We start from the raw sequence: 23,434 nt of genomic DNA on the forward strand, positions 1-23,434 counted from the left end.
GTTCCACCCTCATGATCTAATCACCTTCCAAAGGCCCCATCTCCAAATGCTATCACATTGGGAATTAGATGTCAAAATATGTATGCTGGGTAGAAACAAACATTAAGCCTACAGCACTCGGCCTATTCTCCAATGACTCATAATTTACTCAGAGCAAAGAATATTACACTTTCATCATGTCAGAAATTCTATACACATATAAAAAATCCATTTGCCTCTAAAATATTTTTCTTTCCTTCTTTTTTTAATTGTTAGGGGAGCACATGGAATTTACTGACATGGTTGTGAGTGCTCAGTCCTTGGAAGAGTTATGATGGCAGTAGAAAACAAGATGTTTACCTTCTAGCAGCCTAAAAGTCTCAGCATGAACTAGGACAGACACACAAATAAGAAGAACATTACAGATAACTACATGGGTATGTACATATGAAACCACGCTCTAAGTGTCTGATGTCTCATTGTTTTGTATTTTCTAAGATTCCACCTGTACCTATTCTGAACGTATCATCCCTCAGGGTCTGTTAAAAATGTTTTCTAGCAGCTATATATCTAAATCTAAATCTATAAATCTCTTTAAATGAACAATTTCACTGAGATTTCTTTTCCATAAATATGAGCTCTTATTTCACCTTCATACAAAATGATATTCAGCTCTACTTATTCCTGCCATCTGCTATTGTTACCCACAAAACCAAATGGCGCTGCAACACTGAATAGTCTATAGAAGGTTTACTTGGATCGAAACACTCTGGAGAAATCCAAAGGAGATATTAGACTTGGCTTCCTTCATTAGTGTTGTTGAGCCCTCCCCAGTACATGCATAATTCCAATATGACTTAAATTATTGATAAATAACCCAAGAAAACGTTGCATGGGCTACATAGAGTAGAGAAAACAGGAGAGACACATGGTGTATGAATGTATTATCTGATATTTAAGTCTGCTTGTTTATCATTTAGAGTGAGGCACTGGTAGGTTGGTTATGCCAAATAACTTGCAAAATGGAGCGATGTCCTTATCAAAAAAAAAAAAAAAGTGTCAAGGAAGAGCCCTAGTCGAGGCAATTCACATCCTCATAGGGAAAGTATTAGGTCATATTTCTTAACACAATAGACTTTCAGATATTCAATTAAAAACACTACTTAATTTTTCCACCTTGATATAAGGCTGAAAATGTTACTTAAAACTAATTATACTCATCAAATTGAATGCCAAAAAGAGTTAAAATTAAGAGTATATAGTGGACATTTAGGTTGCTTCCATTAGGAAAATGTGTATGTATGTGCATAGATTATAATTAGAAAGAAATAAGAATTGAGACTCTTGATATTCATTTCCATATATTTACTGTAATTATTTGAAGAGCATGAGGTTATCAATGCATTTCTTTTTCACATACATAAAATTAATAAATTTTCCAAAATTAAAAAAAAAAAGAGTATATAATGGATATTTTCATTCACTCTTCAACATGCATTCCACCCCAGGCAATGTCTAGGAGAGAGCTCCCAGCTGGTACACGTTAGCATCTCAAGGAATAATGTGTATACCAGCAATTTTGCCACCACCTGGAAGCTTGTTAAAATTACAGTCTCTTTGTCTGTCCCCGCAGACCTACTGAATCAGAGTCTGCATTTTAGCAAGCTCTGTTATGTAATTCATATGCACATGAAATTTCGAGAAGCAGGGCCCTACCATACCAGGGTCTCCTATGTGGATTTCAGGGGAGCCTGAGACATTGCTAGCACCATCCCATGGAGACTAGGGTCGCAGACCAGTCACTCCTGACATAAGTAGCTTTGAATACATTTTCCACTTTGCCAGATGAATATTAAAGTTTTATATGTCATGAAGTTTAGAAAAGTTTTGGTTGGAAAATACTTCTTTGAGCTAACAAGTTTACCCCATGACTCCTTCCAGAGATTAGTTTAGGAATGGACACAAAATCCAACTTCAGTCATTGAGGTGTGAGGTGAAGTCCTTCCCGGGAGTGGGGGAAGTTCTGGGAAAACCGTACTGTTCCTAGGATTCCCAAAAGAGAGACACTCTCTTACTCTTTTGGTCATTGCTGCACCAGGAGGCTATGCCTGGCACTGCTGATTGTGCTAACGCCCTGAGTTTCATCCTTCATTCTTCAGTTGGCTTCATGCCGACACTGATGACGGCAAAGCAGAGACTGAAAAAAACTCTGTCCTTGATGACACTGCTGAGCCACAGAACCAACCAACCCTGGAGCCCATGTGATCACTGTGTTTCTTGTTATATGAGGTACCATTAATACTTTCAACCTACCCAATCCCTCACTCAAGTTTCCGGGAATGCAAGTTCCCAGTGGAAACTCTCGGAGGAGTGGCGTTGAAATGAGCTTCGGTAACTCCTCCTGGCACATCATTCATTCTTAGAAGTGTTGGCTGGATGAATGAATAATGGCACAGATGCAGAGAATTATAGTTGTCTTCCAAAACATTTACAATTACCCTAAATTCAATTTTGTTTTTACCTCTTCTCTTTTTGAAAGCTACCAAAGTTCATTAATAAATTACTGTTGCTTAGAAGTCCATGTCATACACTCACATAATTTACCTGCCACATTAAATTTTTATATGTCTCCCCCCAATGTCCCTAATTATACAGCATGAGGACATACATGTGAGATTTGTTGAATAACACAAAGAAAAATACATCCACTACCGTATCATACCACTCCAAACCACGGATCCATGCAGTATATTTTCCCACCTTTTCAGGGGTATTTGCACAGCCACCAGGTAAGTTCCCTCATACAGGAAAAGGAAGTTGTTGGAGGCCTTATGATCAGTTAAATCATCTCCCAAAAGAGGTCACCTGCTTATGGTAAAGGCCATTTGCCTTTAGTGGGCAGAGAGGTGAGGGGGGAGGATGTTGCAGGATGAGGTCAGAGGGCCCCCTACTTGTTTTCCTAAGTGAATAACACAGGGATAGAGCACATTCACATCACTGACATTTCTTATTGCACTTGTGTTCATTCGGATGGAAGAGGTGCTCAGATAGGAAAGGAACGACAGACAGGCAGGGTCCCCGTTCTAGGTGGTAATTAGGTGTCAAGTCACCTCCCTGGGCTCCAGTTACCTCATTTGCAAGATGCTGCATTCAACAGTTCTCAGCCCTAGCTGCACATCAGAATCACCTGAGGATTTTAAAAAAGATTGTTGGATACCATCAGCAAAAATTCTGATTTAGTTGGTCTGGGTGGGGAGGTAGGGAATGTAACACTTTTCTCTAGTAAATCAAATGGGCAGTCATGACTGAGAACTGGGAGACTAGATACTTTTAGGTTTCTTCCTAACCTGAACTATGATTGTCCTGGAACTCCTTAGTTGTGTTCAGACAGATACACTTTTCTCATGCATGGAGAATGCTGCCTAAGTCTCACATGCCAGTCCCAGCCTGCTCTGCCTCCTCTTATATCTATTTTCAGGCCAACAAAACAGTATTTGGTAGTAGCCATAGAGAAAGGGATATAATATGCTGTACAGCACCTAAAGGAAAAAAGGAGGATATATGTAGGGTGGTTCTGAAGCCCGTTGAATTATCTTATTTCCAGCTCATGAATCGGGACGTGGTTTGGTCTCCGTAACCAGATTTCCTCTTTCCCATCACCTTGGTCCAGCATCCACAAAGGGCATGGGACCAGTTTCAAGAGAGAACAGATGAGACTGCACAGCCAGATAAAGATAAATCTAGTTTTACCCCAAATGCAAACTACTCAAAATACACATTCCACCGGCCACTGGGCTGTAGTAAAGTATAATTTTATTGGAAAAAAGTGGACTTCTGGTTATGACATGGATTATACAGACTACATATAACCCCAGTTAAAAAAACAAAAAATACTAACCAAGCAACTTCAATGCATCTTGGTACTGTAAATCACAGAGGGATGACACCAGTAGCAACCTTTCACTGTGCCCTGGTTAAATTACAGCTGCCAGTACCTGGATCTCTGTGCCTATGAGCTTTTTCCAAAATAGAAGACTGCCTATGCTTAGCCCAAAGTGCATAGACTGAACATTCTCCTCAACGAGGGACTCTCAGAAATTTCCATATAAATAATCCAGTTTCCTGGCTCTTGGGGTCTGATCAAACCATGTGTTCTGCACAGTCTCCCAGAGTTTAGGCTTCCACAAGCTTAGGCTTCAGTGGCCACTATGGTACCTGGCTTCGTAACACAGGTACCATATTGTTTCTTCCCTTCCCTGTGACACTTCTTATTCTACCCTAATGGTGTGCCCTGCACTTGATAAACACAATTCTTGCTCTTGAATCCTATCTCAGGCTCTGCTTCTGGGAGAATCCAACCTAAGACAACACTATTGTCAGCTTTCAAGGTGCTCAACGAGAACTGGGCAGTATATCTGTTTTGGGGGGGGGGGTGTGGAGAGACAGCCAAAAAATAAAAGCAAGAGTAAATGAGGAAATCATATAGTAGGAAAAGTAGAGCTAAGTAAGTGTGAATGGAAGGAGTGAGGGTGGTCAGGGAGACAGAATACAGTACAGATGGTCCCTGACTGTAAACATAAAATAAAAATAAACATTTAATGCATCCGTATGGCTTTCACACCTCTTTTCATGGTGTCAGACAGGTCACATTTCAAGTCATTATCTAGAATTATGTACTAGCTATGTTTAGAAAGATCTGTGATAGTTTACAAGTGAAAATGAAATGCCAATTATCTATTGAAGTTGAATATATGCATAGCCTATGACCTAGGAATTCAACTCTTAGGTCTGTATGCAACAGAAATGCACACATGTGAGCACCAAAGACACAGACAAGAATGGTTGCAGCAGGGTTATTTGTAATAACCCCAAATTGGAAACAACCCAAATGTCCATCCATTAATGAGAACAGACAAAATGTTGTATATATAATCTAATAATGTGATATATACAAGGACACAACATAAAGCAATGGAAATGAACAAAATATTGCTATACATCACAACATGGATAAATCTCACAAACATCATGCAGAGGAGAAAAAGGCAGACACAAAAGATTATAGTGCAGAATCCATTTATGTAAAGGTTTTTTTAAAATGATAAAATGAATTTATCTGTTAGAAGTCTGACGAGTAGTTCTATTTGGTGAGAGGAAGGTGGTAGAGAAGGAGCTGGAGCTCAAAAGGAGGCACGTGAGATACTGGTAAAGTATTATTTCTTGATGTGGGTAGTAATCGAATGGGAAGATTCGATTTGTGAGAAGTCATAGAGCTCTACCCATAATGATTTGTGTATCTTTCTGTTACACACCTTAATAAAAACATTTATATCCAAAGAATCACAAGTTGATAGAAAATTAGTTATAAACATGTAAACAGTTACATCCCTTTTTGCCACCAGGAAAAAAAATGCAATGCCAAATAAGATATTTAGAAATGAAATAAAGCAGACTTCCCATACAGGAAGCAGTGACAGTAGCTTTTCCTATATATATAAGCTGAGTGATTACATCTAAAATATTTGACTTCAAATATTGCAGTAGCTAAATATGAAAAGAAAAGCAATCTGTATAACTTAGGTCTAAAAGGTAATATAGATGAAAACAAACTGAACTGGAGACAGAAATTATGTGTTAGAGACCACGGAAACATAATCCTAACATTTATCAAGTACTTAACTATTTGCCAAACAACATTATTTTCATATTATATTAATTAATACAATAATTTTATAAGGTAGTTGTTATCGTTATACCCATTTGACAGAACATGAAACTGAGACTCAATTTGACAGAACATGAAACTGAGACTCAATAAGGTTAAATAATTTTCTCATGTTCTCACAGCTAGAAGACGGCAGGGTAGCATTTGACCTCAGACCTGAATGACTCTTAACCCATTATACACATCAGTGGGTAAAGTTGGTCAAGTAATTACACCCCTCTAAGCCTTAGTCTCCTCCTCTATAAAATGGGAGGTTCCTCCCAGATTTGCTTTGAGTAGCAAAGAACTAGTGGTTGTATTCATCGTTGATATTAGTAAGGGCAGGTTAAGTCAACTGCAGATAAATTCTTTTCCAGAGCTGACTTCAGCAAAAATGGTAGCCTCAGTGACAAGACTCTCAAATCAGCAGTGTTCCTCAATTTGCCTGATCAGAAAAAGGAGCAAAGACAAAGCTTTGTTAACAAATACACTTTCCTGAACTTACTCAGAGCAGGAGCCTGGGAAACTGTTTTTATACCAATTTTTCCCCCACCCATATGGTGATTTTTCTACTCTTATGATCAGTAAAGGTTATGAAGCAATACTCTATATCCCAAAAGATTTAGATAAGCTTCTCAAGGAGACTCTTTTTATATGGACTCTTAAGTCATACAGAAAAATTAAATCATGATTCAACAAGTGCTTTTCTGCAGGGATCTATCACAGGACCTAGTCAGGACCTAGGTAACTTGCTTTCTGGTAATTTAATAGTGGGATAAAGCTTGAAAAATCTAAAGGGTATAAACTTGCAATTAGTAGAGAAATAAGTCCTGGAGATCTAACGCACAGCACAGTGATTATAGTCAACAATACTGTATTATAAATTTCCAAGCGGCTAAGAGACTAGGTCTTAATTATTATCACCACAAAAAGGAAATGATGATTATGTGATGTGAGAGGTGTTTTAACTAATGCTATGGTGGTACTCATATTACAATATATAAATGTATAAAAATCCACACAGTGTACATCTTAAACATACACAGTGTTATATGTCAATTATATCTCAATAAAAAAAGATCTAGAGAATGAACATGCCATTTAGAATCTTTCTTTCAAAGGAGTCTTAAGCAAGTTATTTTTAGAAGGTGCTACACTCCCATCAATACATGGTTTAACATTCTAAATGCTTGTGGTTAAAGTCAGAGCCCTATTTTTTTAATGCATGAGAGGAGGAAGGAAGTTTCCATTTTGCATTCAAAGGTTAAAAGACAGGATTATTCAGGAAAGATCTGAAAAGTAGGTTCTGTCAATATTTTTTTCTAGAAAAGTACATAAACACTTCTACTTGAAGTCCCTGGTTAAGAAGATAGTTTTGCAAAATTTCCAATACATATGATGTGATTTCCTGCTGAGGCTGATGTTATCTAATATAATATTTCAGAACTTCAGGAGTTCAGAGGCTAGGGATAATATGAGGTATGACAGCACATTGAAAGGTTCCAAAGACAAAATTTAACAAAATTTGCCTGTTTCACAATTTTATAGCTGTCTCCTGCCAATCCTGGAAACCCTGCCTAGGGACAGCATTAGGGAAATTTGCCAAGCCAGCTTAGTAGAGAACGTTCTAGAGGTACCTCTTGCATAACAACTAAAAATGAGTTTGAACATGTGCAGAGTAGCAATACCCAGTTTAAAAAAAAACAGAGTAAAAGACAAGAGAGAGTGGACAACAGGTAGAGGAAAATTGGTTCTCATGAGTGACTCTGGTAGGTCTCAAGAAAAATGATCAAAGTTGCAAAAGATTTCAACAAGCACGAGGGGTAGTCCTATGATCAAGAATAGGGTATGTGTAGACACAGGTGTGGCGGAGAGGAATCTCTTGAGAAGAAAACATAATTTGTTTGCTTGGAAATGGTGACAGGGCAGGAACAAAAAAGAAAAACTGCCTCTCCTGCAGGCTCTACGCAGCTCAGTTAGTGCAATGTCACAACTTGAGAGTACGGTGTTTGCGTTGGCAGACAGGCATAAAGGGTATGAATGGATGAACACCAGCCTTTAGAAGTCATTTCACTCTGCCTCTGAGATGGGGTGTGGTGTATAATAATCAGTATAATAATTTGCTATCATAATTAGTATGTTGGCGAGAAGTAAAACGTTTTAGGAGTATCTGCCTTTATTAAATCCTCCCAAGTAACCCTGAAGAATAAATCACTCTGCATCTCTTAATTTTATGACATATGATATTTCACAATTAAAACAAGTTCTTCTCAAAGGTGCAGTCACCAACCCCTACTTCCCGACACAAGAACGGTACACCTGAATGTGCTTCATCATGGATGACTGTGGGCTTTCCGTATTAACGCCCAAGATGATGACCTCTAGCTCCATTATGGTCTGGAGCTCCTGCCAAAGTGCTAAGTCCAAGGTGAGCAGGACTCTGCCAGGAATGATTTGGACTAGGTTAGGACGAGTGGAAGTCGGGCAAGTCCAAAAGAAGCAAGAGGCCAAAATTGGTTAAATCAAATTAAACCTTTTTTTTTTTTTTTTGCGGTACGCGGGCCTCTCACTGTTGTGGCCTCTCCCGCTGCGGAGCACAGGCTCCGGACGCACAGGCTCAGGGGCCATGGCTCACGGGCCCAGCCGCTCTGCGGCATGTGGGAACTTCCCGCACCGGGGCACGAACCCGTGTCCCCTGCATCGGCAGGCGGACTCTCAACCACTGTGCCACCAGGGAAGCCTCAAATTAAACTTTAAGTGAGCCATATTGTTCCGGGTAAACAAACATTCAGTTTGAATGACTGTTATCCTCTTTCCACATCCTAAAATGCTATTAATAATTAACGAAGCAGTATCAAAATGAGCGTAAGATACTTCTCTATAGAAAATTTTCTCATCCAAAGCCACTTTATAAGGGAGAAATGATCTTGCGAAAATATACCTGATTATCTTTGGAAAGAAAGTATTCTTTAAAATAGTATTACCCTGCTATGGAAAAGAAAAAGCACTATACTCGTTATTTCCAAATTCAGGCCACTTCTCTTTGTAGAGAAGACACACCTTTAAAAGAGCAGGTGTTTCTAGAAAACCCATATATTTAATTTATATCCACTCGTTCAGTTGCAAGCACAATCAAAACTCTTTCAAAATTGTGTTTAAATAGATGCATTTTAAAAAGCACAGAGAATGAATCTCACTGCCAGATTTTTATTCCAGTACATGGGACACACAAATGTGCAACATATAAACAACATAGAATTTCCTGGCACTCCCTTGCCTTCAATTGTGTAAAGAACTCATAAAGGGAAATGTAAGTCCAATGGAGCTTTAATGTCCCTATATTTAATCTTCTATTAAGCAGAACTCCACAAGGAAAAAGAGAGCAAAAAGATACAGTACAAGTGTACTTAAATCCACTCACCACATCATAGACTATAAAAAATTAAAATACATTATGTATTAGATTATGCACAGCCTAGTCAAGGGTATCAGGCAACTGACCTGATAATTCAATAAACTATTTAGCAGTTTTCCAACTAAATAAACGCTTTGGGTCAGCTGCATGCTCGAGCTATTTATCATCACAAATCCACTTAGCAGAAAGCCACCAAAGGACTGCTGTCACTTTGGCACTTCTGGAGGAAGAGCTATCATGTTGATAGGTTTTAGTTTAAAAGGGAGGTTTTTTTTATGAGAGATTATAAATATTGATTTCACAAACAGATTCAGAGCAGTTTATGAGCTTGTGTAGGTAATACCAACCTTTTCATTTATATCACTGAGTTAGATTTCAGTGGGGATGCAGACACCCAGGATTTTCCAGGCAAATCATGAAAAGCTCTTTGGGCAGTAATAATGTGGAGGTTCTTTTTTCTTTCTTCTAGAAGAGCTCACGTGTTTTGACAATTCGAATGACAAATCGCAGCTTAAGAGACCAGAGTTCTAAAATATTTTTTCTTCCTATGGAGCTAGCCACACACTCATCCAGAGAGAAGGTTTCTTTTCAGCTAAAGCATCCAATGAATATAACTTGACAATCCACAGGAGGGTGTACCAGGGGCTAGAATGAGTTACAAAAGTACAAAGACACCCTTTGCCCTCAGAAAGACCTCATGTTCTAAAGAGACGCAAAGGAGGAGAATGATTAAGTACATGCAGGTATACTAACATTTACATAGTATATGCATCATATATATATATATACACATAAGAAAGTTCTTTCTTTTCTTTTTTTTTTTTTTTACAAAAAGTATGTTAGACTCAATATGCCATATACTGAATTTTCCTCATGCACAGGTATTAAAGATATGTACCTCTCTTACTGCTATAATTTGGTTACATTTTTTGTAAGCTCTTACTTATGGGTGAATGGATGAGAGAGGATTAATCTGGTTCCAACAATAGAAAAATAAATCTAGACCTAAAAACCAATTGGAAAGGAGACCGATAACCTAAGGCCAGTAGTAAAATTGAACTTTAAAAAACAGCCTCAGTGGGTGTAGCTCTCACTAGATCATATTTCCAGCTTAGGGAAACAAATAGTGAGCTCCTCTAAAGAAGAACTACCATAAATAATAGAAGCTGAGGAATATTACCTAAATCACGAAGATTCCTGACAACCCAATTTATATTCAGATGAATTAAGAAAATATGGATATCTTCAACAATTTCACTATATAACACACACACACAAAGTGGATTCTACCATGTATAAGAGCAAATACATAATGAAGTCCACAGATAGCTTTCCACAAATATACTTACAGGTAAAAGTGTGCTTTCTTTAGAAAAGGAAGGGCTCTGGGGACAATTTCCTTTAAATTTAGGATTTTTTACAATAGCATTTTTCCTTGACCTTCACAGACTTACAAGTGAGACGGAGGGCTTATGATTTACTGTCTTGATCAATTAACTTATGTTAAAATGTAAAGTATGGATTGGGGTGAAGTTTTCCAATTCAAGTTTAAGCCACATACATTCTAGATACCTGAAACCTCTTTACATCAGAATATATGCTACACTAAATTTGATTTCTGATAATCAAATCCCAGGATTCACTTCTGAGCATCACAACAAATGTCTTTGGAATGCTACAATTTCCTTCCCGAACTCAAAAGCTAGAAACAGCTCCTGCAGACAAACCCACCCTTGCTTAGTTTTCACATATGGGATTTATCTAAATTAGTCTTGAACTTGGGCTTAATTTCCAGCATGTACTACTTAAGGTTACAAGTTTTATATGTCAATTAAGTGTTTAGAACAAGTTTTCTTTAAGTCATAACAGGCTTACAAGTACCCTTATCTCACGCATACTCTCAAATTTGATAGACACATTTCCATGCATTTGCCTATACACACTGAGAATACAGTTTTAGCGTCTGTGCTCCAATGAAGTCCTTTTACTCACTTGATAATTTCCTAGTTCATAAAATTAGCATATTAAAATTAGTGTTTAATGCTAGTGCTATAAAGGCTTAGGTTTCATTGGTGTTGAGGAGAGAGAAGAATTTTCATACATTATTTATAACTATAAACGCTTAGTAGTCATTTCCCTTTTGAAATGCCTGGAAAATCCCCTAGGGAAGGTCAAATAGCCTTCATACCTTCATATGAGTATTCATTTGAAAGTTCTTCTCCTGACCATCAACCTGTATTATTCCTTTCTTCATACTGAAGAGGCTTCTCTCCTCAGACTCTCTCTGCTCTGATTACTTCCCTCCTGTTTTCATTAATCATATCCCACTTTTCCCTTCCCCAAACTACTGTGATGTTGATTTTACAATCCTCTGCATCATTTTTTTTCCCAAAATGCTTTATATCTGCTTTGAAGGAAGAAACCAGGGTCATCACTTTATCCCACGTAACCTTAAAAAACAAGACCCGCCTAATACTATGCCCTGTCTTGGAACATAAATATTTTTTGCCAGTATGATAATTTTTCATTTTCGGTGAGTTATGTGTCTTTTATCAGAATTTAGGAAAAAAACAGCTAGAGATGTCAGTCTTGAAATGACAAATGGGATCTACATACAAGCAGTACTAGATACTATTCAAATTAATTAACAACAGATGCGTGGATTTCCCTTCCATTAAACAACCTGTATAGAAAGGCTAATCAAAATGGAGTTAAGAGGGCAGAAATGAACACAATAGAATTAGGAATAGAAGCCTGTGTAGCTATTTTCTTAAAAGTTTCGGAGTCACAAAGGATCTACAGACCCATATAAGACACAATTCACCTCTCTAAGAATAAAGAACTTTTCACAATCGTCATCTTGTACTCCACCTATTGAATTGATTAAAATGTATATATCAGTCCTGATATAATAACAGTATGCAATCATGGGAGAAATTTTAGTTCTTTATTATAATTCTTAATTAAATCTGAGACTCCATTATGGAGGTAAGGCCAACTGAAATACTCTAATCAACTTTGATTGCTTAAGATAGCAATTTTATTAGATATCTACATGGAAGAGTATCCTTTAGGGTTCCATTTATGAAAACAGCTTTGATCTTGGGGGAAATTGTAGAGAAATAGCTCAGAAGAGACGTGAAGAGCTGTGGAAACACTGATAAGATTAGGAACAAAGAAAATTAGTATGAAGAGTTAGGTGTGGGAAAATTAGAACACCATTTTTGGAGTACGTGGATGAGACCACTAATTGTATCTATAACCATAAAGTAATTGACATTCTCCCAACATTATGACACACACACACACACACACACACACACACACACACCTTTCATAATATCATGATGAATCAAATGACATTTCAAGGTAATTTAAAAACCAACTGGATTTAATTTTTGTAAACATTATTATTTCTAATATTACCAAGTCGTTCTTGGCATTGCCTAGAAGTGGGCAAGGCTTCTCTTCCTGATTCTATTATATTCATTTGTACCCTCTTATCCACTCTTCTGAGCTTGTATTAACTTTTTGCGAGCTACTTATAACAAGATGATGACTTCAATTTCACCAGGAAATAATAAAGGAGATACTTTTTCAGCTTTGTATTTGTTGCTTCATGCACTTTACCTGATTCTTGAGATCCAGTTTGGGACATGGGCGACCTCCATTGTACGGTTTTTCTTTCAGCCATTTGGATCGAATTCTCACTCCAACACAAGATGAACTGCAAGACCCCCAACTAGACCAATCACTTAACTTGCAATCAAATGGACAGGGGATGACACATTCTTCTTGAATATAACCTGAAAGAAAAAGATTAAAAAGAATGGAGGAAAGTGTGATCAAAATATACTAATCAAGCTTACTTTCTGTTTCTATTATCACAGATCAGACTGCCTAACAATACTGCTGCAGAGGTTTCAATAAACAGACAAAAGATGTCAGAGACAGATACATATGATTATTTCTGCATTCCAAATCTGTGCCATCTTTCTCCTTCACAGACAATTCTGGGATTGAGGAAGCAGGGAAAAGTGCACAGTAAGTCCTGCTTTCTAATAAAAAGAAATTAAGAAAGAAGAAATGACGCAGCTCAGGGCTAATGGTGATACCATCTCCCTCCAATGGACCTATAATTCCCTGTCTGGGAATAGAGAGCATAATAGAGTCAATCTCAGTGCCTGTGATCTGCAAGGCTTTCACAAAGATTCCTTTTTTAAAATAAAGCAAAATTATTTTTTTTAATTGAAGTATAGTTGATTTACAATGTTGTACAGCAAAGTGACTGAGTTATACATATATGTATATATATATACACATTGTTTTTAAAATATTCTTTTCCATTATGGTTTATCTCAGGAGATAGGATACAGTTTCCTGTGCTATACAGTAGGACCTTGTTGTTTATCCATTCTGAATATAATAGTTTGCATCTACCAACTGTAAACTCCCTGTATATCCCTCTCCCCCTCCCCCTTGGCAACCACAAGTCTGATCTCTATGTCTGTGAGTCTGTTTCTGTTTTGTAGATAGGTTCATTTGTGCCATATTTTAGATTCCAGATGGTATTTGTCTTTCTCTGTCTGAGTTACTTCACTTAGTATGAAAATCTCTAGTTGCACCCATGTTGCTGCAAATGGCATTATTTCATTCTTTTTTATGGCTGAGCTGTATTCTATTGTATATATGTACCACATCTTCTTTATCCATTCATCTGTTGATGGACATTTAGGTTGTTTCCATGTCTTGGCTACTGTAAATAGTGCAGCAATGAACATTGGGGTGCACGTATCTTTTCAAAGTATGGATTTCTCCATATATATGCCCAAAAGTGGGATTGCTGGATCATACGGTAGTTCTATATTTAGTTTTCTGAGGAACCTCCATACTGTTTTCCAAAGTGACTGCACCAACTTACATTCCCACCAACAGTGTAGGAGGTTTCCCTTTTCTCCACACCCTTTCTAGCATTTGTCACTTGTAGACTTTTTAATGATGGTCATTCTGACCAGTGTGAAGTGGTACCTCTTTATAGTTTTGATTTGCATTTCTCTAATCATTAGTGATGTTGAGCCTATTTGTATGTGCCTACTGGCCATCTGTATGGCTTCTTTGGACATCACAAAGGAAGATCTTGATTCTCACTTCTGTGTAGTGTGACTTAGAGGTGGGAGGAGGACAAAGAGTGGACCACAGACTAGGAAGAGCAGGATATTATCGAAAGAAGAAAGAGGAATAGTGAAAAGTTGTATATGAGATATTGGACTGGAATCAAGAGGTGTGGGTTGAAATACAGATGCAGATGTTCTGGCTTTGCTAGCTCTTGCTCCTGTCCTCAGCCCACTTCTTGCTACAGTCTTTCTCTGGATGGTTAACTGTCACCTCCACCGATCACTACCAAACATGTATTTCCAATTCCCATCTCTTTACTAATTTCTATGCCACCTACTGATCCACTCTAATTGGGTGCCCAAATTCCCCCAAATTCAACATGTCTAAAACTGAGGCCACCAGTTTCCTCCTAAAACATTCTGATTCTCTTATATTCCTCACCTTAATTAACTGCAACATATCTGACTCCTGTACGCTGGTGTATATGAGTATATAATCTCTTCCCTTTGAGTTTGGGCAAGACCTGTGAATATGATAGGAAGTCAGCCCCATGATTAGGTTATGGTATGTGGCAAAGGGGAAGGGAATGCACAGATACTATTAACATGCCAAATCATTGATTGTGAGTTAATCGAAAGGGAGATGGCCCTGGCTGGGCCTGAATTAATCAGGTAAAAACCCTTAAAAGAGAGACTGGGCCCTTTTTGTGGAGAAGGAAACTCTCCTGCTGGACTTGAAGAAGCAAACAGCCATGCCATAAAATGCCTATGGTGTGGCTGCAGGGTAGGGGACTGCAAGCAGCCTCTAGGGCCTGAGGGCAGCCCTTGGCTGTTAGCTAGTAAGAAAACAGGGGTCTCAGCCTTATAGGTGCATGAAGAGGAATTCTGCCAACAATTCCAAGGGAGATTGGAAGAGGAGCTTTCCCCAGTCACACCTCTGCTGAGACCTGACTCTCGGTTCACATCTTGGTTATAGCCTGGTGAGACTCTTAAGCAGAGAATTTAGAGAGGCCATGGCTGTACTCTTGACTCATGGAAACAGTGAGATAATAAATGTTTTGAATGGCTAGGTCGACAGTAATTTGTTATGCAGCAATTTAAAACTAGCAAATTATCCAAAGTAAAAAAAATCTCACAGTTATCTTAGACCAGCCTTCATTGTTTTACACATATATTAATGGGTGTAATAAGCTCTTATGCGGAAGCATCACTCTATAATTCTTTTGCTCGTCCCTGCTCAAGATCATACTCTTTCTGGCCCATAATACTGAAATATTCTCTCCACTAGGCTCCCTTTCTCCTAATCATTCTCTTTTGGTATTGGTTTAGTCACTCTGAGGAAAAAGTTACTTTTCTAGAATAAATGATAATTTACACTATCCCTTTTAAACCCTTTGCTGATTCTCCATTGCCTTGAAAATAAAGTGACCACCACTTTGCAAAAACTGTAAGATTCTTTATAAGAGGCTCTAAACAAGGGTTTTCAACTTTGGCTGTAAAATATGTTCCCATTGCCCAGGATACACTATGGACTAATTCAACCAAATCTCAGAGGACGGGACCTAGGCGATGGTAGTTTTCAAAGATCCCCAGAGAATTCTAATGTGTAATCAAGTCCAAGAACCACCTCCCTAACTTGTTTTCCTCCTTCCCTTCCCCCTCCTATATCTTGAAATCTTTGCACATAGACTACTTCACCTTCTGCAATAATATTTACGCCTTTCCTCATGAAAAACTCTGCCCTTTCTCTATCCAGTTTAGCCTTCATTACTACAATGACTCTCTGGCCAGTAGACCATCTGGCCCCGTTGCTCCTTCTGCCATGCCGGTCTGGCAAAACTTCAGAGCTAGATTGGTCCAGCTGTTTCCCTACCCTGTTCTGAATGCTGGACATCAAGTGGAGACTAAGGCACTGCTAATGCCACACACTGCCTGGTGATTCTTCTGAGCTTTCTTCTCACTCCCATTCCACTTCACAGCTTTTTCAAACCTTCTCTACCTATCTTCAAACTTCTTAGATCTCACCTCTTCTTTCCCAGAAAAAAATAGAAAGAAATGAATACGAAGAACTCCTTCAATTTCCTATGAATATATCTGTATGAATTTCCATATTCTTCTTCTATCTTCATATCATGATGGAAAAGGCACTCATTTTCTTATATAAGGCCCATTTTCACCACTTGCTATCTCTCCAAGCTCTCTAACTCTCTCTCACTTTATAGTTATATTTTTCTCTTACATTAATAGTAGAATGACTTTACAGTATCTAAACAATACTCATTGACAAGAGAGAGTACATCAAACACCTAAGTCACCAGGAAGGATCTTTCTAAGGTGAAAAAAAAAAGGTCTATTTGAGATTGTTAAAAATTCTCTATTGTTTACCATAGTTACAATTCTACAGTCCTTTCTAAGGAGGTTTGACAGTTAATTCAGTATTAGGTATATAATAAATGCTAACTATAGGATTAAATATAGGCCACAGGCATTACTTAGTTTTACAGAGAAACTGAGTCACAAAATGATTCCATTTGCTACTGAATGAAAACAGCAGGACTAGTAATTAAGCAGAATTAACTCTCACGGTGTAAATGCTTCAAATATGAAATTTCAGGAGACTTCATATAAATAACTTGTACATATCTGAGGGCCTATTTAGATCCTATTTTAAAGCAGATTTTGAATCAGATGGCCTTTTAATTTAATGAGATTTTAAATCATTTTCATATATACTTGCATATTGATGGATTTTAATTAGAGAGCCTCTTAGCAATACTGTTTTCTTTTTATTCCCTATGATAAGACATAAACTCAGAGGATCTCTATGAAAGTCAAGGTCATAAATTCAGTGAGTATAAAATAATTCTGAAATTCAACAGGTCTAAGCAACAGTGACATTTATTTTTCAGAAAAGTTATTTTCATGCTAGAGTATACCCCAAAGGAAAGCCCATAGTGAGAACCATTAATAACTGCATATTCTTATACCTATCTCATAATGGAAAGGATCAGTTCTACCCACATACTTAATACTTACAACTGTTGGAAGCAGAGTATGACCAAATGTGACTACCTACAAGGTTAACCTCCCATAAGAGAATTCCAATTCCTGACTATGGAAACTTCACTAATGTTTTAAAAACTCATTTACATAAAATATACCACAGACTAGCTGAACTGGCAACATTCAGAAATCTAAATCTAGCTTCAATGAAAGAAGCAATTTTCCTACTGAAAATATTTGATGCTCTAATTTATATGCAGAATACACTGCTTGGACCATCATATTACTTAGCCTGGGGATGCTTTCATGTTCTATTTTAGTTATCTGTATGCATATGAAATTCAGTAGGAAGTAGTCATTACAGAATTATCAATAAAGAATGCATCCAACATGGTGATTCTGTAAGCCATATACATTGTACATAGTAGGTGTTCAAAAAGGATCTGTTGATATTATAGATGAAGATGAACTAAATAGAATCCACTAATAGAGTCGCTATGTTATAACTGGAGGAATTTATTGAATGACTTATACCCAACAGGGCTGAAGCCCAGGAACCTGGCTTCAGTCTATATAACTAACCCCCAAATATTGCTCCAATAGACGTAGGTGAAAACACTGCTCTCTTAACACAGTGGTCTCATTGCTAAAACCACTTCCCAGGATAGTACCTGCTGTGCATTTTTTTCTCTGGCATTCAAGTACTAACATCTCCCCTGCTCCCCTGCTCCTCCCCCTGCCCCAGAAAGATCTTGTTTTGGAAGACGTGAAAGGAGATATTGATGACATTAAGCCTGAGGAAATAACCTAGGTTAATTTACTTATATTTTCCTACTGTGTAAAGTAATGGCAAACATCCTCCTAGACAGTGAATGTTCTATTTACTGACACTTTGTTGAAATAATGAAAACATACTACCAAAAATAAAATCAGGAAAATATAAAGAAAATGCTGATCACCTCCTTCCCTAGTTCAAAGTGAAGATCTGGGAGAACTTTGTGAGTTAAAATGATATCATGTCTTCATTTGTCAATATTTAAAGATTTATTATTTTAATTTATACCTTTTAGTTCTACTATTTATCTAGTAATATGTACTATACTTAAAAGTATCTGATGACTTAATTCAGAGTGGTTTAAAGTAGATATCCTTCAGGAGAGGTGGGGAAAGTATGGGGGCCGATGTTTTGATGTTGTCACAAGAAAGAATTTGAGAAATTAGACCAATACTTTGCCATTGTTCTCAAGGGAAACACTAACTGTTAAATATTTATTTAAAATCTCAATCCATTAGTGTGTGGTTATGTAGTGCAAACTCAATAAGGTTGCCAGCTTGCTTTGGTGAATTTATATTTTGGCCTGGGAATACCACTTATGAACAGCAGTTACATTCTTTCAAAGATACAGTCTTTCAAAGATGGGTCCAACCTTATTTAGGCTTCTGTGGGGCCTGAGAGGGGAGAGCTAGAAAGCACCTTAGTTATCATTATCTCTTCCTTTAAAATTTTGAATTAAAAGAATATTTTTGAAAATACTCCCTACTCGTAGAAAAATACCTTTACTACATATATAAGAACGCATCAGCAAAGACTCTCTAATATTAACCATTATAAAATGATGGTTATGGTATTGCAGATAACAAAATACCTTATTTGGGACCCACAACCTAATCAGATACCTGAATACAGCTGAATGAGAAGTTACACAAAGTTCAAATAGTCACATTAAGGAGAAAGTTTTCCTGGATTCCTTAAAACTCAAATATTTCACAGCATAATTATGTATTAAAGTTTATTACATCTACCAGAAAAAATCATCTAAGTGTCAACCGGTTTTCTTAATTAACAATATAATTTACTGGTGAACTTTTAGATGATGAGCTATTCAACGTCATCAAGGCCAAAAGCTTCATTTCATAGACTGGTCAGAATTAGAAAGGGATCTTGAATCCAGACTTGACGGAGATACTGAGCTCACTATCAAGTAGAAAAAAAATCATTATTATGACCTCAGAATGTTCTCTTTGGTGCTGGAGTGACAAAGTAGATAATCAACCCTGGCCTTAAAGAAATTCCTATTTTGCTAGAGAGCAGTCTTATAAATAAGAAAAGAAACATGGTATATAATAAATGACATATTAAATGATACAAATACTATATACAAATTACACAACAATCTGAGGTAACAAATGGATTCTGGCTTCAATTTTCTAAGTACTTCATGGGAAAATATTGGCAAATTTTTGCAGTAGACACAGGCTTTTGACTAATTGCTTAACCTGGTTCACTTGCTCTAACTAAATGTATCAGTGTCAATTTAATCAATCAACCAAATCATATAAAGAACTGATCTTTTAAATTGAATTGGCCAGGCAATTTAATCAAGAAGGTATCTGCAACTGTTCATATAGACAGAGTTTCAGCATTTACAGCCTCGTGTCTGGTTCCTCCAGGCAGACAAAAGAGATATTTTGCTCTTAGAAGATATTAAGGATGTTAGGGACAAATGAGATGCTAGACACAAAATCATTTGAATCGTTCAATTAGGACTGTATGTATCCATTTTTAGCATTACTGCAAATAAATGCTGTTAAAATTTAAGTGACTGAACGCTTTAAGCACATAATAAACTTGGCATTTGAAACACTACAAAGATACAGATTGTTGACAACATAATATTACTGGGTAATTTGTATAACTGTGGCTGCAAGAGCCTATATTAAGTTCTCTCATGATATCTCCTTGCCCTGAGAAAATCTTGACTTAAATTACAACAGACATTCTATAGTTTATATTTCCTTCCAAAGTTCTGAAAGCTGATCTCAGAGCATGTCTGAGTCAGCGCTATTCTCCTCGCGTTGTCAGTGCTATTCTCCAAATATTTTAGGTTTTGCTCCTGAACACGTGGTATGACTACACTTCCCTGCCCCTGGAAATTAGGTGTGATCTTCTTACTTGCTTTAGCCAATGAAATGTGAGAAGTGAAGTGTGTCACTTCTAGGTGGCAGCTTTAAGAGCCCGAGTGTAACTTGCCCCCCTCTTTCTTTCTCTGTACCACAGGGTACAAAACTGTGTCAGATAGTGGCTGCCCCATCCTGGAGTGAAGAAGAAACCCAGCCAACGCAGGATGGACATGGATACTGAATGATCTTGTTGACTTTCAACAGCTGAGATTTTGAAGTTGTTTGTTTCATTTGTTCCCATACTACAACCTATCTTATCCTAATGCATCAGCCTTGGCGTAGGAAAGTGTATCTTCAGAAGACAAAGTAAAAAGCCGCATGGAACAAATATTTAGAATACTTTGAGAATCTATATATAATGTCCTGAGAAAACAAGATTAAGCTATATAAGCAGTTAGCACAGTCTGAATGGCAGCACTAACCACTGAGAATGTGACTTTGCAAAAGTTGAACCTATATATATTTCAGGAAAATGTATACTTTATTATTTAAAAAAAACTAGCGATATGAATTATAAATCAAAGTCTGAACTTATGTGATCTGAAATATTTAAACCTCAATTGTTCTGTTTACTCATGTGACAATAAAAATGTATAATACGTGTCCTTTTTAACTCCCTTTAATACTGTAAGGTCAAAAATTATAGTAAGTAGGAGTCTGTGGAAAAACTAACATACAATATAAGTGGCATACTAGTATTTTACCACTACTAAAAGCTATACAGCAAGGTAAAAATGCTTTTTCTTAATCTGTTTTTCATGCTAGTGATAGAAAATATAATTCTGTAAAGATGCTTAAGCAGAAAAATTATAGGGTAATAATTTTCAAATTTGGGTGCCATTTCTCATTCCAGATTATTTCCATGATAATTAAAGGCTAGGATGACATTGACAAAATGAGTGATTCTGTATTGGATCGGTAAATCAGTTGTGTTTTGAGTCCATCTCTGTCTTTCCAAGTCTGCTGCCACCAGCCAAGGCCAGATGCTCATTATCTTTCACCTGGACTATTAGAATGGCCCCTTGACTGGACTCCAGGTGCCCAGTCTCTTCTAATCCATTACGTGTCTGATCAGCTGCCATATTAATGGTCCCTAAGTACAGCTCTAAATAGATCATGGCCTAACTTAAAATAAATAATCTCTAAAGCATGGCAGAATTATGATAAAACGAAAGACATGCAGAAGGCAATCTAGGCAGGAGAGATCCTACAAATTAAGAAGACGAGCGTGAACCCCAAATGTTCACAAGTCAACAGAGGAATCTTCTGTGCAGGAATTGAGGTTGGGGAGAAGTAAAAAATTGGCTGTTGGGTGGATCCACATTGGGAGGTCATGCTGGAGGGCTTAAAAAGTTAAGAATTCTGATCATTAATTCAGGTGTGCTATTGGATTGAAGAAAAGACAGCGTGAGAACAGGGCACCTTCTCAAGAGATGACTGGAAAATTCACATGTAAAGTAACAAATGGCCAAGCCTTAGGCTAAAAGACCACTAAGTGTAATTTTATATATATAATATTTATAAATATGTAAATATCATATATAAATATATATTAAATGTAATATATATTATATATTGTTAAAGAACATAATGAAACATGGTAGAATATTACTTATAATTAACTAGCTCTGACATGTACGCATGGCTAATATACTGTCTAAATAAAATGGACTATTCAAAATGACCAATGAACCAGCTCTTTAAATAGCAGCTTCATTTCCTGTTAAGACAGGTTTAATATAACTAATTCTAACAACCAGCAATGGCCAGTTTATGAGCAGATAGATACTTCTAAGTATCCCATGGGATTCAGAAATATATGCACTTAGAAGAAAAGTGTCGTTTTGCTCCATCTCAAAGGTCCCTAGAGGAAGCTCTGACCTGAATCCAGACATTATATTGGAATAAAATGGATTTATTATCTACCTGCTTATTTACTTTCTTGTTTATATATTTCTTTTGAGACCCAAAGTTCAAAATTGGGGGATTTCATATGAAAATAAAGATTTCTGGCTTCTCTTGAAAAGTGGAGCATCTGTGAACACTGGGTCCTCATTCTAGCCTGTCAACCATTGGCTAGAACCAAGAAGTCAGGCCTCTTCAGATAAAATGCCTTTGCCGTCCGCTGCAGTCTCTTAGGTGATCATTTAAATTTCTAAACTAAGTATTTCTCCCCCAACTAAAGCAAAGCAAAAACCCAATTCATAATTCCAACATAAAGCGAGGCCTCTTGTATTGTAGGAAAAGGCGGAAGATACAGAGATCTGCCAGTCAGGGCTCCCCCGCTACTCATCACATGAAGGGAGCCAGGAGGAGTCTATCTAGAAAGCTCCACCTTAGAAGACGCCCATGCAAGAGACAGGTCCTGAAGTTTAAGCTTCATTGTGTGGACTGAGTTCTATTGCTACCAGTACCCTGAATATTACGAACACCAGCATTTAAACATAATTCCTAAAGGTGGCAACAAGAGACATCAAAAATACCTACAACAGCAAGAATACCTAAGAAGAGGTAGACGAAGGCATCCTCCATTCAGAGACAACCTCCTCCAAGCCCTGGAGCACAGAACAAAGCTCATCAAGTGATAAGGTGTGCACGGAACAAACTGCAGGATGAAACTCCAATTATTATTTCTTTTTAGATATGAAATCTTGTCTTCTTGGTCAGTACATTAGTCCTTATACCTTACATTTTTATGTAGAAGCCATATTCTTTTTTTTTTTAACTTTTTATTTTATGTTGGTGTATAGTTGATTAACAATGTTGTGTTAGCTTCAGGTGTACAGCAAAGTGATTCAGTTTTATTTATTTATTTATATTTTATTTTTTTGGCCACACCATGCAGCATGCGGGATCTTAGTTCCCCGACCAGGGATCGAACCCATGCCCCCGGCACTGGGAGCACAGAGTCTTAACCACTGAACCACCAGGGAAGTCCCAAAACTCCAATTATTTTTTATTTGCTGGAATGTTGGGTCATCCAGACAATAATTTGTATTCACGAACAACGAAATAAGTTGTTACTATAAATTCTGAATTATGGATTACGTGACCAAGCAAATTTACCTCCAAAAGTTTGCTTTCACCAAAGAACTGCACCTTTCACTGAGCTAATGCAGAAATCAATGTACTGGAATGAATGCACAGCACATTAACTCCTCGCAAGTTACTGTAAAAACCTTTGAAATATCACCAAGGTGTAAAATTAAATAGGGCTCCCAGCCTTGATTTATACTGCATGCTGCTGCTAACGGTGAA

The 23,434-nt window shown here is 37.3% G+C and overlaps 1 protein-coding gene across 2 annotated transcripts in view; it reads right to left on the reverse strand.

Annotated features, from left to right (window-relative positions):
• Positions 1 to 23,434, reverse strand: part of THSD7B (thrombospondin type 1 domain containing 7B) — a 1,218,744-nt gene that overhangs the window by 195,662 nt on the left and 999,648 nt on the right. For both annotated transcript variants that reach the window (XM_030883051.2, XM_060302483.1), the window contains one exon: positions 12,729 to 12,904. In XM_030883051.2, the coding sequence (XP_030738911.2) occupies positions 12,729 to 12,904 (176 nt within the window). The remainder of the gene's footprint in view (positions 1 to 12,728; positions 12,905 to 23,434) is intronic.

Source organism: Globicephala melas, chromosome 7 (genome assembly GCF_963455315.2).
Source record: "Globicephala melas chromosome 7, mGloMel1.2, whole genome shotgun sequence".
NCBI lineage: Eukaryota > Metazoa > Chordata > Mammalia > Artiodactyla > Delphinidae > Globicephala > Globicephala melas.